Below are 14,183 nucleotides of genomic sequence, written 5' to 3'. Positions count from 1 at the left end.
AGGCCTGCATGATGCTGAAACTCAGCCAGAAACTGTGCCTTACCCTGCCCCAGTAGGCCTACCACCTCAGCCTCTGGTACATCAACATGGGTGTCAAGCTAAGACAGTCTGCTTGCCCTTGCGTGCGGAAAAGAATTACGCTCAGCACCATCACCAGAATGCTCTTTGTCCCGATCAGTGCCTGTCAGAAAGGCCTGCCAGACATTATCGGCCAACTGTTTGACTCTTGACTGACTGACTCCTCCTCTCGGGTTCCGCCTTCTAACCTCTCTAGTGGCTCCACCTCTCAACCACATCAGCATAAAACATGCATAATACATGACTTATTTACCATAATAAGTGATGAACATTACACCCATTCTTGACCTCAGGGAACTAAATCAATATATCATTACCACCAAGTTCCATATGGTTACTCTCAAAACTATCCTCCCTCTCCTATGCAAGAAGGACTGGTTCGTAGTAATAGATGCATATTTCCACATCTCCAGCCACCCTTCTCACAGGCCTTACCTACACTTCCAACTAGGAACTCAGGCCTACCAATTCAAAAGACTTCCGTATGCAACAGCTCCTCGGGTATTCACTAAATGCATGGCTCCTGGCAACTGGCTCCTTGTAGCTCATTCCCATCACAAAGCTCAACAAGACATTTCCTTCACCTTGTCCCTCCTCAGGGATCTCAGCCTGGCAGGCAACCTGCAAAAATCCAAATTATAGCCTGCATGACTGGCTCACTATATAGGAGTGATCCTAGACTCCAAACATGCTCGAGCCCTTCTCCCACCAGACAAATGTCACAACTTGTTAGACTTACTCTGAGCCTTTACCCCCTCATGCGCTTGTACCTGCACTAACGGTCCAATGTGTCCTAGGCATTATGGCATCCATGACTTCAGTAGTCCAACATGACCGCCTCAAAATGAGGTCCCTTCAAGCATGATTCCTGGTCTCATTCAATGTGGGAAACTTCTGCCTAAAGGTTGTAGCCTGCATTCTGTTCCAGTGACGTGCACACACTCCTGGCAGAGAGCAGCGGCTGCCAGCGGGTGGGGTAACCCCTTCTTCTGCCCTTTCGCTTAGATCAAAGAGTTTCCTCAGCCAATCCTGGTCATGATTAGGTAACTAGTATCCTATCTGAATTCTCATAACATACTATGTCGTCATGCTAAGTTAATAAAAAGAGTTCTCAGGGCATTGCCTTGAGGCTCCTCTGGCTCGGACATCAGCTTCTCGACTTCTTGGTACTTTCTCTAAGGCTAATTGCCTTCCTTTTTTCCATGATCACCCTCAATTTAACCCAATGACAGCTCCACCACATACCCTGTTACGAGTCACTCCAGAATTCGCATTCCAACTCACATGGTGGCACACTGCACACAACCTGATGATGGGATGGCCCTTTCAAAATCCACATCCACAAATCCAGGTTATGACAGACGCCAGCCTCACCGGCTGGGGTGCTCACTGCCAATCTTTATGAATCCATGCCCAGTGGTCACTAAGAGGAAAGTTGCTCCATATCAATGAGCTGGAGCTACTAGAAGTAATAAAAGCTTCCAAAGCTTTCAGAGTACACCTTACTGGCAAAGTGGTTCAGATAGCCACAGACAATGCTACCACAATGTATTATATCCTCAAATAAGGGGACACTCACTCCCCGAGCTTCCTTTATCTGGCTGTTGACATCTGGGAATGGTGCCCTGCCCATCACATCTGTCTCACAGCAAAACATATAGCAGGTGAGGACAACGACCTCACGGATTTGCTCAGTCGCAAGGAGTCCCAAGCCTACAAATGGGAACTAGACCAATCTGACTTTCTCTCCCTGTGCAGATGTTGGGGCACACCCACAATTGACCTCTTTGCATCCCAGAAGAACCAGATTGCAAACTTTATCATTCCCGTGCAAAACTTGGCAAACACTCCCATGGAGACGCATTTGTTGGCCATTGGCCCAAGTCACTAGCTTACCTGTTTCCACCTCATAGCCCCATGGTGGCCACAGCAGCCATGGTTCCCAGTCCTTCATTGCCTATCGTCCAACATATATCACCTGCCCCGACTGCCTCACCTGCTCACACAAGACGACAATCAAATTCTCCACCCATATCTGCCCACCCTTCACCTGGCAGTGTGGAGGATTCTGCCTCCCTTATGAATATCATTCACCAGGCGAAAAAAAACTCAACCAGGAAAGCATACATGTACAAATTGAAAAAATTCCAGTCCTTTACTTCAGCAGCATCACTGCCTTCAATCAACCCTTCTCTTACCACCATTCTTCATTTTCTCTTACAACTTAAAACTAAGGGCCTTTCCCTTTCATCCCTCAAAGTCTGCCTCTCCGCAATTGTGGCTCATCAACCACCAACCTCTCCAGCAGCTAAATTCTTCAGACATCCTACTGTAAAATGTTTCCTTAAAGGACTATCACATATATACCCCGATGGGCATCCTCCACCGCTCCAGTGGTCACTAACCATGGTTCTCCAACAACTTAACAAAGGCTCTGTTTCAGCCCCCTGTGCCAACTGACCTCAGGTTACTTTCCTTCAAAACTGCATTCCTTCTGGCTATTACTTCAGCACAATGTGCTAGTGAACTGGCAGCCTTAAGATCTGACTACCCTTATCTCCAATTCTACCTGGATAGGGCCAGACTCTTCGTAGATATTTCCTTTCTAACCAAAGTTGTTTCCCAGTTCCACCTGTCCCAACCTTTGGTTCTTCCATCCTTCTTCCCATCTCCGTCTACTCCGCAAGATAAAATCCTCCATACATTGGATGTAAGGAGGTCTCTTGCTTTTTATATAGCCCATACACAACCCTTCGTCACCTATCAGCTTCCTGCTAAAGGTCTTCAAATTACTTCACAAAGAATATCCAAGTGGGTTGCTTCCACCATCCAGCTGGCTTATCAGCTCACTGGAGTCCCAGTGCCACAGAATATCTGCCCTCATTCTACCAGGGCGTTGGCAACATCTACAGCATTTCTTAGAGGTGTTTCCCTACAGGACGTCTGCGCCTCTGCCACCTGGTCACAGCTGTCCACCTTCATCAACCATTATAGATTGGATGTTCACAGAAGACTGATGCCACCTTTGGGCGCGCTGTATTGTCATCTACCTTGGCATGACACCCTCCTCTGGGTAACACAGCTTGTTAATCACCCACAGTGTGATTCACAGAGGCCACAGAGAAGAATGGCAGGTTACCTGCCTGTAATTGTAGTTCTTTGAGCGGACCTCTGTGATTCACACATCCTAACCCGGCCTCCCCACTGTCATGCCCTGCTTGTTTTATGCGGCAGTTGACCTAACTGAAGGGAGAGCCTTGGCGCCAAGGTACATATATCGAGGGGGAGGGGTCTGCACTAATGTATCTTTTTGCTATCACAGAAGCTCTAGAATATCCAATGAGGCTCTGTGCATGTGCAGATTACCTGCAGTGTGAATCACAGAGGCCCACTCAAAGAACTACAATTACAGGCAGGTAACCTGAAGATACCTGGTCTGAAGCTAAAATCTCGTTGTTTGTGACAGCACTCCTGCTCAAATAAAAAACATTCCCCGCTTCAGCACATTCCGGCTTACATTTTATGGCCGTAGTAGCAAACGAAGGGGCTTGGCAGCCTCCTAGGACCCAAAGTCATCTCCCTGGAGATTGATGTTCTTGCCTCATCTAGAGGTAAGAAAATACACCCTTGCTTGTGGTATCTCTTCTGCTTGGTTTATCAAGATACGGGACCAGTCTTTTCTATGCACATGCCTGTTTAATGCCCTGTATCACAGCTCAATCTTCCCTCAAATTGTGGGACATCACCTGATCCTGACCATGGATCAGCCTAGAAGGGACACGTTTTTAGCTTTTTTTTCCTCATTCATTTTAATTTAAACTGACAGCTTTTCTATATATGGCAGGAAACACAATTACTCAGAAGAAGTCTTTCTCAGACACTGTAAGGAGGTGGCTATGGTTGAAGATAAAGTGGCTTGTTACAAGGTAAGAGCTAACCATTCTTTTACATAAGTCAATAGGTTTGTTCCATCAGCAAAGCAGGAGGAAGGGCAATCCTTTTCCTCAGACAACTGCCATGCATTCCCGCAAACCTTGCTCCAACAGCAGTTATTTTACTGATACAAAGGGTTGGTGCAGGGAAGGGATTTTAAAAAAAACCCCAGTGATCAAACATTTGCAGGCATTTGGATTAGGTTATAATTCAAGTCTAATAAAATCAAACATACACACTTTGTGTTATATTGAATATACACAAATACAACACTTCTATAAAGCCTGGACACAGAAATAAATCACACTAACTTCAGTGGAATCAAGTGTGAAGAGAATGTGAACAGAATCGTAGTCTAATTAATACATGTCGAATCTCTTTAAATTCAGGCAAGATGGAACACTTTTCTGCATGTTTAGGGAACAAGAAGTTTTGGGTGAACAGCACCAAGAGAAGCCTCCTCTTATCTCAAAGAGGATGCACAGGTCCCCCAATTCTGATTGGGACCATGGAGGCCTAGCTCTTCCTCCCTCCCCCCCCCAACCCAGTGTGTCTCAGAGTACTGCATTAGCTATTTTTGAAAGGAAAAAGAAAACACCAAAATAATAGAGGGAAAATTATCTGACAGATCCTACATCTAATTTGGTTCTGAGTTTGTAAAGTGATACAGGACCAAGTGCCACCTGCATGCTGCTTATGACAATCTACTCGACCTATCTTCAAGTGATATCTCCGAGCAGTGTCAAGTAGATGTTACAGTTCATAGCTGCCCCTTGCTGGACACTAAAGTCAAGGCATCGCACAGGGCCATCTCCTGCCATTTGCATTCCAGGAAAGAGGGGAGCGACCACAAATCTTTCTGTCTATTCTGCCATGGCTGATGGCATCACAAGCTACTTAGGGATCATGCAGAATCATAAAAGCCACGTTCCCCATCTCATCTCAGTGGAGATTATCTTCTAGGACAAGCAGTGTCATTTCAAAAAAAAAAAAAAAAAAAAGAGTCATAAGCTGGAATGAAGTTCATCAGAATAATCATTTTCATCCAGAAATGATTGAATTAGCACCACATCCTCAAAATGGAATATTGCATGCTTGGAAATATTTGTCTTTTGTTACAATGGCTTACCTATGGCACTCTTCATTGCTCTCTTAGATTTACTCTTAAGTGCTTCCAGTTTATCAACATCAGATTTGAAAAGCTGTATCTCAAACTAAATTGCATGGGAGCCAGGTTACATGAAAAAAAGTCTCCTCCTATATTTACGCACTCGGATCTCAAGGTATTCAGCTGCTACTACTCTGTGATTCAAGGGTGTCAGCTTCAAGTAAGAGGGGGCCTTTCCAGTGACAGCACCCAGTCCATGGAACATGCTGGTTTAATCTATAGTAGTATTTTTTTATTTTTGCTGGTGGTTTTTATCTTAGTTTTATAAACTCTTTCTGGTTTCCATTTATGGTTGTATTTATTTTTAAATGATTTTGTACACTGCCCAGAAAAAAAAATTATCAGATGGTTTGAAAGGACATCAATTCCATCAGTCAACAAACTAAAGGCAGTACTACAGCCAAAATGTAGCCGAAGGTGAATGGAAGGATAGTTACATCATGAATCCTGGACAGGAGACTTTTGAGAATAGTACTGGCCTTTCATATAATATTATTGCTTGATGGTGTATATAGCACAGTGGGTAGCAGCAGGAATACAAATCCCAACTGTATCTCCCAGGAAAGGGGGCAATCTGAGATAATCTGATGTGTGTGTAACTTATGGGGCCATACACTCTGCCATCTCTGAAGCCTTGGACAAAGTGGCCAATTCCAGTGTGCCATAAGACTGGAACACTTTTGATTTCATTATAACTTAAAAAAGTCTGGAAGGATTGTCACACACCAGAATGGACTTGATGGTATATATAATTTTAGAACTGTATAACTTGAGGAAATCCGATTGATTATCAAGTCCAGCCCCTGTTAAGGAGGCACAGTGGAGAATCAAACTCCCAACCTCTGGCTCCACATCCAGATGTAAAAACCATTGATCTATCCAGGAGTTAATAATTAATTTATATTTATGCATGTGGATTTAATTATTTGTCCTTAATTATATAATGACAATTGTGTTCGGTGAGCTTCAATTATGGCAGGCTGTCCAATTTAAAATAATTCTGAATTTTCAATTTTTTTAAAAAAAATTGTTTGTTTGTTTTGCTGTCCATAGGTGTACTAGGCTTCTTTGTTCATTGCGAACCAGTTATTTTAAACTTAGTTCTGCTAAGCTGCTGTGACTATCTCATAGGAAAAGCTTGGGGTGTTTCCATCCCCCACGTTCCTTTTTTTAATAATATGGGAAACTCCAGTGAAGCCTTTGTAATAGACCCAACCTTTGTAGCTCTAACTACAAAGATTGTATTTTTTCTCAAGGGCCCGAAACATCCAGCAATTAAAGCTGAATGCATGGGCTTGGCAAATCTTTTCCTCGTAGAAAGGCAGATGTTTCTACTTTGCTCTCTCTCTCTCTTCATTATTTATTATTATTATTATTATTATTATTATTATTATTATTATTATTATTATTATTATTATTATTATTATTGTTGTTGTTGTTGTTGTTGTTGTTGTTGTTGTTGTTGTTGTTGTCGTCGTCGTCGTCGTCGACGTCGACGTTGTTGTTGTTTGTTTGTTTGTTTGTTTGTTTGTCTGTCTGTTTGTCTGTTTGTCTGTTTGTCTGTTTGTTTGCCTGAATGATACACAGATAGTTCTGCTGAAGATGGTAGAACTGAGCCAAAGTGTGTTTGTCGTGGAGAACAGAGTGGATTCAATTTTACTTTAAATACGCAGCAATTACATTAGTTATTGGCTAAAGCGGCTCTCTCTGTAAACTGGGCCAGAAATTAAACTTGAGCTCTAAAGAGGACACTGGAAAGTGACATTTCCAAAATCATTTATGTATTATGTGCCTCAATCAAATCCTGCTCCACCAGCCATGGCCATGATGAATGAGCATGGAGGATCAGCTTAGCAATGGCCACCACCCATGATGGCTATGTATTGTCAGAGCAGTTTGCCCCTCAACACTACTAGAACACAAGCAGAAGCAGGTTGGACTAGACAGGCCATTGGTCTGGTCTAGCACGGCTCTTCTCCTGTGCTTAATGTGAGGAGAGTGTTAGTCTATTCTTTTACTTAGAACCACCAGCTCATATAACCTGAGGACTGATTGCGCCCCTGCTCCTGTGTATGTGACAGAGAGTATTGTTGCAAAATTTCAGGGTGATTCTTCTAATTTATAATATGATGGAGTATTTGGGTTGCCAGCTACAGTTTGACCAAACAGAAGCTCTGGACATTTGATAGATACCCTCTGTCAAATGCAATCCCACCTTAGAAAAATCACATCTGTTAATTTGAATTTCTGTCCCTTGCACAGCCATCTCATATCCTCTATTAGGAGCCCAGGAGGCAGTCCCAGAGCTATATCTCAAGCTTTCCTTGTAGGATCTAGAATCTTATTATTTGGACCTTCGTGGTAAGTAGTGTAAAGCAAATGTAAATATGTTAGCTTGGAAGATGGGGTGACCTTCTGCTCAGAGGCTAAGGAAGTTCCTGTTTTGCTATAGATATGGGGAAAACATGTCCCCTACACATGTTGTTGGAGTGCAACTATTGCTCACTATTGACTATGCTGACTAGGGACAATAGGGCTTGTAGTCCAATAACATCCAGAAGTCCATAAATTGTCCATCCTTGCTTTAATATTTGCATAGCACATATATTCTTAACCTGTGGTCTGTGCCCCCCCCCGGGGGTCCGCAACGTCCTCATGGGGGGGTCGCAAAGGCTTGAAGAAATGTTATGATCTTTTGCTATTAAAATAGAAAGAATAAATGGATGAAAGAAAGCAAAAAAGAAAAGGAAACGTAGAACAAAATCTTAATTTCCCTTGCTCGTTTGTTTAAAACTTGGCTTTTTTAACCTGCCACCTCCATTAAAAACAAAGAAAAGTAAAAATCAGTTATGAAAATAACTGTCTGATAGCAAATAACTGTTTGAGAGTTCTACACATGGGGAGAACGTGCAAGTGAATGATGCTGAGTGGCAGAGAGGCATTTCTTGCTACTGTCCAGACGGAAGCTGCGGAAAGAGAAAGTCAGTCAGTCAGTGTCATTGTGAGTGAGTGCTTGGATGGACTTTGTGATCGTGTTTCTTCTTTGATTTCTGCTAATAAAACCATTTGGTTATTTTTGGGTAAAGTAACTTTCGATATTATTGCAGTGAATTTCATAACAATACATTCTGGCTGAGCCTCAGAATGGATCACTGCCTGAATTTGAAACATAAAAGAACTGATGCTGTTGATGAGGGTGCATTGTGTTCAAAGGAAAATAAAGCTTCTTCCAGTTATCTTAAAAAGCATCACCATTATAGCAAGCAATATCTGTCTATGAGACCCTTCATTACTAACTTTAAATAAATTGTTGACACACTTTAGGATTTTAAATCTTGAGGTAAGTCTTGGTGGTCTGCAGCAATGAAATATATTGAAAAGGGGTCTGTGGTAAAGAAAAGATGAATAACCGCTGGTCTAACAAATAAGCATACATCAGTAATATATAATGAAAGAAGCCTATACCTGCATCAAATTCCATCTTGCACACAAGTGGAAAAATCAGAATATCTGTTCATGACTGCAATGGATGCTATGCCTAAGTATTCCCATCTTGTGCTCTTGTACTGTTTAACATTACATTTTCATTGAGCAATTCAAATTACTTCACAAGGATCTTTTAAGCCATGTGTAGAACCGAGAGAGACCCTGAGCGTTAAAATGGACAGTACAGTTAGTGTATTTTTAGAAGATGCAAGCATATTAATGTTCCACTGACACAATGCCCCCTAGTTTTCATCCCCGAGGAACCAGACTTGCAGATGAACCTTTTTTGCCTCCTGATAACCAATTATAGAATAAACCAAGGTGATTTCATAGATATGAGAGGTGAGGAAAAATTCCATTGTGACAATCAATCATCTTCCCATGTTTCAAGACTTCCTGCTAATAATGACATGCAATCTGTGTCACCCTGTTTGACCCTGAGTTAGGGCCATTTTCCTCAAGAGCAAGCCTATACCCTGCACTTCTTTCTTTGTCGGCAGTTATATGCAGTTTACACATCTATTTTGCAGTGTGCACATGTGATGGGAAACCATTGTTGGAGCCTTTCAGGGACACATGTAGTAAAGAAGGCTTTGGATTTGCTACTAGGTCATACCAGATTCAGTCATACGCAGAAGTGGCTTCAGTATAGGGCACTTATCTTATGCAAGCCTGCCTTGAGTTAACAACAGCCTAACAATATTTTTTTTCCTCATGATTTTGTTCGTTCAAACCAGAGTAACCATGTTTAGACATAAAACTTATAAAAAGCATGTTGCGCTTGCAATAGACAAGTTATTCAGGAGTACCATCTGTGCCATCTACAGCTAAAATACTGTTCACGGTACAGTCATGTTTTAGCTATAGATGGCAAACATTGCCTTCCTGACTAATTTAGCTATTGCAATTGCAGGGTGATTTTTATAGGCTATGTATCTGATTTAATGGCAGGACTTCTTCCAGGACTGAGCCTTTGCACTTAATTCTGAAATATGTAATATCCTACAAGTGCATCTAAGCAAGTACATAATGTTTTCCTTTGTGACTAAGCATTTGTAGCCAGATTGTGCACATCTAGGACTGGTCTAGGTGGCTGTTTCATGTGCAAGAGATTCAATTTTCCTTGTCAATAAAGTGAAATGTATCTTGCAAGGAGTACATAATTTTCTTACAGGGAGTCTATCCCTGGTATCTTGTAGGGCTGCAAACTTTTGCCAAGTTGCTATGTTGGACTGCAACTCCAATATAACAGTAGCCATCTTGGCTGGAAGATTTTGAGATAGGTAGCTTTAGAAAAGGTAATTCTTCCAGCCCCTGGAATGGACTCTATTTATGAATGGGCATGATGGATGGATCTTCCTTTATGTTACCTGTGATAAGAAGAGTACTCTCTCACCTTAGTCTGATCCATTCCAACCATATACTGTATACATATATTAGATTATTTGAACATGTAGTACAGATATGTGGAAGCCCCATGAGCCACTCTGTACCTTTGGAGAGATATTCTGACCTGCTCTATCCACAGGTCTATCCTGATATCTGTACATTTCTGGATCTGATGTTTTTAAAAATCATGGGAGTAGAGGGCAAAGCAAATAGCTATGATCTGGATGGGCTATAAAGCATCCTGATTATGTGACCTATCCACTCAAATGTGACCTAGCCATAGAGCAGTTATCCTTACACACACACACACACACACACACACACACACACACACACACACACACACACACAGAGTCCTAATAGTGTAATAACATTTCAGTAAAGTTACATAAACTAAGTTTGCTTGCTTGTTTGTTTAGCTGACCATATTTTTCCATGTATAAGACTATACTTTTGTCTAAAATCTTTAGACTAAAAATTGAGGGTTATCTTATACATGGAAGTAAGCTGAGGAGAGAACACAAACAAGTGGAGGGGAAAGCAGGGATCAAAGTGATCCTGCAGTGCTTTGATCCCTTTCTCCCTATACTTGCCAAGCCCCACTTAGATTTCTTAATTTTGGATTAGAAAAGCGGGGGTGTCTTATACATGGGGGCATCTTATACATGGAAAAATACAGCATATATTGCCCCACACCTTAAAATCATATTAGAATAAATGGAACCAAGTACTTTGCAATGAATATCATAAAATAGAATAAAGCCCTGTTCCCAGCTAAAACTGATCTTAAATAAATTAGACAAATTGAACAGATTTGGGCATTACAGGTAGTAAAGCACTAATAAAAGGTGGTTTAAAATAATACTGTTTTTACAAATTTCTTCAAAACTGAGAGGGGAGGTGCCTGATGAACTTCCGTTGGACGGTTGTTCCAAAGGGAAAGGGTCACAACCAAACCAAATCAAACCAGAATTTCTAGTATTAACTTTTTTTGGCTTCCTTAGGTGTCACCATTTCTTAGCATCATGGGCTGTGAGGGACAGATGGTATAGGTAGTTGCTTGAGAGGAGGAAAGAAAAAGAATATTTCAGAATGCATAAGCCTGCCTAAGCATTTCTTTCTTTTCCTCCTACAGCTCTGCAAAATAGCTGGCAGAATGGCTGAAATAAGACACAGATGCTGCATGGGGGCCTCTCTAGTGCCTAAATGGCTGGAGTGTCCAGGAGAGATCATGGGTATTACTGGGGGGTTCAGCTGTCACTCAGCTTCTCCTTTGACACCAGGAGCTTACTTTTGAACTCCATTTTTTTCAGTTCAGATTGTTGACTATTTTTTAAACTGTACAAATGCTGTACTGTACAAATACTTAATGGGATATGAAGGAATCTTTGTGATGTTGCTCTGCCTGAAGGGTGAACAGGGACCTTGTTCTGCCTTGTAGTTGCTCTAAAATCATACATATGCCACTGACTTGATCTATGTTTGCATGTTTCTCAAAACTGTGCACACACCTACTATATTGGTGATCTATTTATTTTGATTTAGATCTCGTCTTTCTCCCAAAACTGGAATCAAAGGCACCTGACAGTTCCTGCTGTTTCTAAAATGTGTGTTGTGTGTGTGTGTGAACAGATTATTCTTCCCTTTGCAGACTGCATTGCAACCTACAAAATAAGCTGGTCTCAGGAAAAAAAGAGAAGGAATTGCAGAAAATAAGACATTGATCCTGCAGGGCTAGCCAAATTCAGGCGTGATTAGTACAGAGCATGCAACAGTTTTCCCCTCAGTTAATTCCCATTACACTTTTGACATAAATTGGAAGAGCCCATCCAATTAGTTATTTAAAACCATTTTAATTTTTTTTTTTTTAAATTGCTCATGGGTGGCCAATGGAAGCTGTAATTCTAAAAAGTTCTCTCTCTCTCTCTCTCTCTCTCTCTCTCTCTCTCTCTCACTCACACACTCACTCACACACACACACAGACACACACACACACACTCACAGAGAGAGAGAGAGAGAGAGAGAGAGAGAGAGAGAGAGAGAGAGAGAGAGTAATATTGCCTTTAGGACAATGACCACAACTTGTATAGCCTTTGGAATCCCTTCTTGTAAAAGTAAGAGTGTTCTGAATCAGAATCATTCTTCAGTGTAGGAACAACTCTGGGAATATCAATTTCCATTCATGGAAAATGTATTCTTTATCATTTTGTATATTGCTAGCCCATTAACATGTACATTAACTGCATCATCGGCATTTCATTTATGTGTGGGGAGAAGGGAACGTTAACATGCATGAATCTATTCTGAACAGACACCATTGTAACTTGTCAAGGGAGCAATGATCTTGTCAGAAAGTCACCTCTGTATAGCTTTTCCCCTAATATTCTTGACACTGGAAGGAGAGAAGGAGAAGGAGAGAAATCTTTTTCAGGAGGAAAGACCTAAAATGTCCCATCTTCCACATTTTTATGGGAAACACTTGAAAGCTTCACCCCTTTAGCCTTTGGATTCCAACACTGAGTGGACAACTTTTTTAAAAGTTGATTCAAAGTGCGACTACACTGCAATTTATTCTGCAGTTTGTGCCTGATTTGGCATAGTTAAATTCAATTTTTCCCATTGATTTCATGATACACAATTAGCAAAAAGTAAGCCTTCTTTTTTTTTTTTGTCTCCGTTGGCATTCATTACTCTTTTTTAAACAGACATTCATGGCTTTTTGTAGCTATTCCACACGCATCACTTTCTTATGATTTCTGGCATGCATATTAATCACGTACATTGGTCTAAGGTAGATGTGCTTTAGAGTGATGTTAATAGTGGGGCATTTTTTTAAAAAAAGGAAATTGTTATGTCAGATAAGTGCCAGAGTATCACCTGCTGTTATGTCAGTTTAGTGCTATTTCATTTGCCAAAATGATTTTTAAAGAAAAAGGCAGGGGAAAGAGTGGAATTAATGACCGGGGGGGGGGGGGGAAGAACCTGTGATCCCAGTGACAATTGAGGTGACTTGAGGTATGGTACAATAGAGTCTTGCTCAAAATCTGCCCGGATAATTAAACATTCTGTGTGAACAACAGCAGCTATGTATCTGCCATAAAATAGGAAATTTCAAATCAACCTGAATCAACCTGGGACTGCCTTCCTGTTTAGTTACGTCCTCAGTGAAAAAAAAATGCTTCTTAGAGAACAAGGCATTAATCTGAAGGAAGATTCAAACTGCCGTCAGTAGAATATGCTTACAATGTTCTTTGCAAATAGGAGCATGTTTCAAAACTCTCTTCAGAGCTTCCTGCCAAACATGGGAATGTACAGGAAGTAGCTGCAGGAAGCTAGCATTGGGGAAGAGACCCCACTATCCCTCCATGGATCATTTGAACATGTAATATAGTGACATCTAAATAGGACTCTATCAGGCTAATGTCCTTCAATGTTCTTACAAACTGAAAATGTCTCCTGTTGGTTAGTTGCCAAACAGGATAGGTTTCTTACTTCTGGAGCCCAATATAAGAAGTGAGAAAGGGATTGGTAGCCCTACATGAAGACCAATTTTTGTTTGTTTGTTTGCTTGCTTGTTTTTTGTTTTTGTTTTTAATGAGCTACTTAACACATCACGCTGTTGTGATTGGTAGAGGACTGAACTATAAAGTGTTTGTAATCCTATTGCTTGGTGTAGTAAATTGCACTAGAGTACACCCGCTAATGCTCCAACTACCATACAATTGCACTCATTTCACACGCTAGCAAGGCTATGCTCAAAATCCTACAAGGTAAGCTTCAGCAGTATGTATGTGGAACTGAGAACTCCCAGAAGTACAAGGTGGATTTCGAAGGGTCAGAGGAACTAGAGACTACATTGCTAACATGTCCTGGATTATGGAGAAAGCCAGAGAGTTCCAGAAAAACATCTACTTCTGCTTCATTGACTACGCAAAAGCCTTTGACTGTGTGGCCCGCAGCAAATTATGGCAAGTTCTTAAAGAAGTGGGAGTGCCTGACCACCTTATCTATCTCCTGAGAAATCTCTATGTGGGACAGGAAGCAACAATTAGAACTAGATATGGAACAACTGATTGGTTCAAAATTGGGAAAGGAGTATGACAAGGCTGCATATTGTCTCTCTGCTTA

The 14,183-nt window shown here is 41.3% G+C and overlaps 1 protein-coding gene across 1 annotated transcript in view; it reads left to right on the top strand.

Moving 5' to 3' along the window:
* Positions 1-13,816, top strand: part of RAP2A (RAP2A, member of RAS oncogene family) — a 49,016-nt gene extending 35,200 nt beyond the window's left edge. Inside the window, exons 2-3 of the mRNA XM_078390814.1 lie at positions 3,923-4,004; positions 11,190-13,816. Of these exons, the coding sequence (XP_078246940.1) occupies positions 3,923-4,004; positions 11,190-11,351 (244 nt within the window). The 3' untranslated portion in view covers positions 11,352-13,816. The remainder of the gene's footprint in view (positions 1-3,922; positions 4,005-11,189) is intronic.
* Positions 13,817-14,183: the final 367 nt, after the last annotated feature.

Source organism: Pogona vitticeps, chromosome 3 (assembly GCF_051106095.1).
Source record: "Pogona vitticeps strain Pit_001003342236 chromosome 3, PviZW2.1, whole genome shotgun sequence".
Classification (NCBI taxonomy): Eukaryota; Metazoa; Chordata; class Lepidosauria; order Squamata; family Agamidae; genus Pogona; species Pogona vitticeps.
The sequence above is the reverse complement of the archived record's forward strand: the minus strand, read 5'-3'. Positions and strand labels throughout refer to the sequence as shown.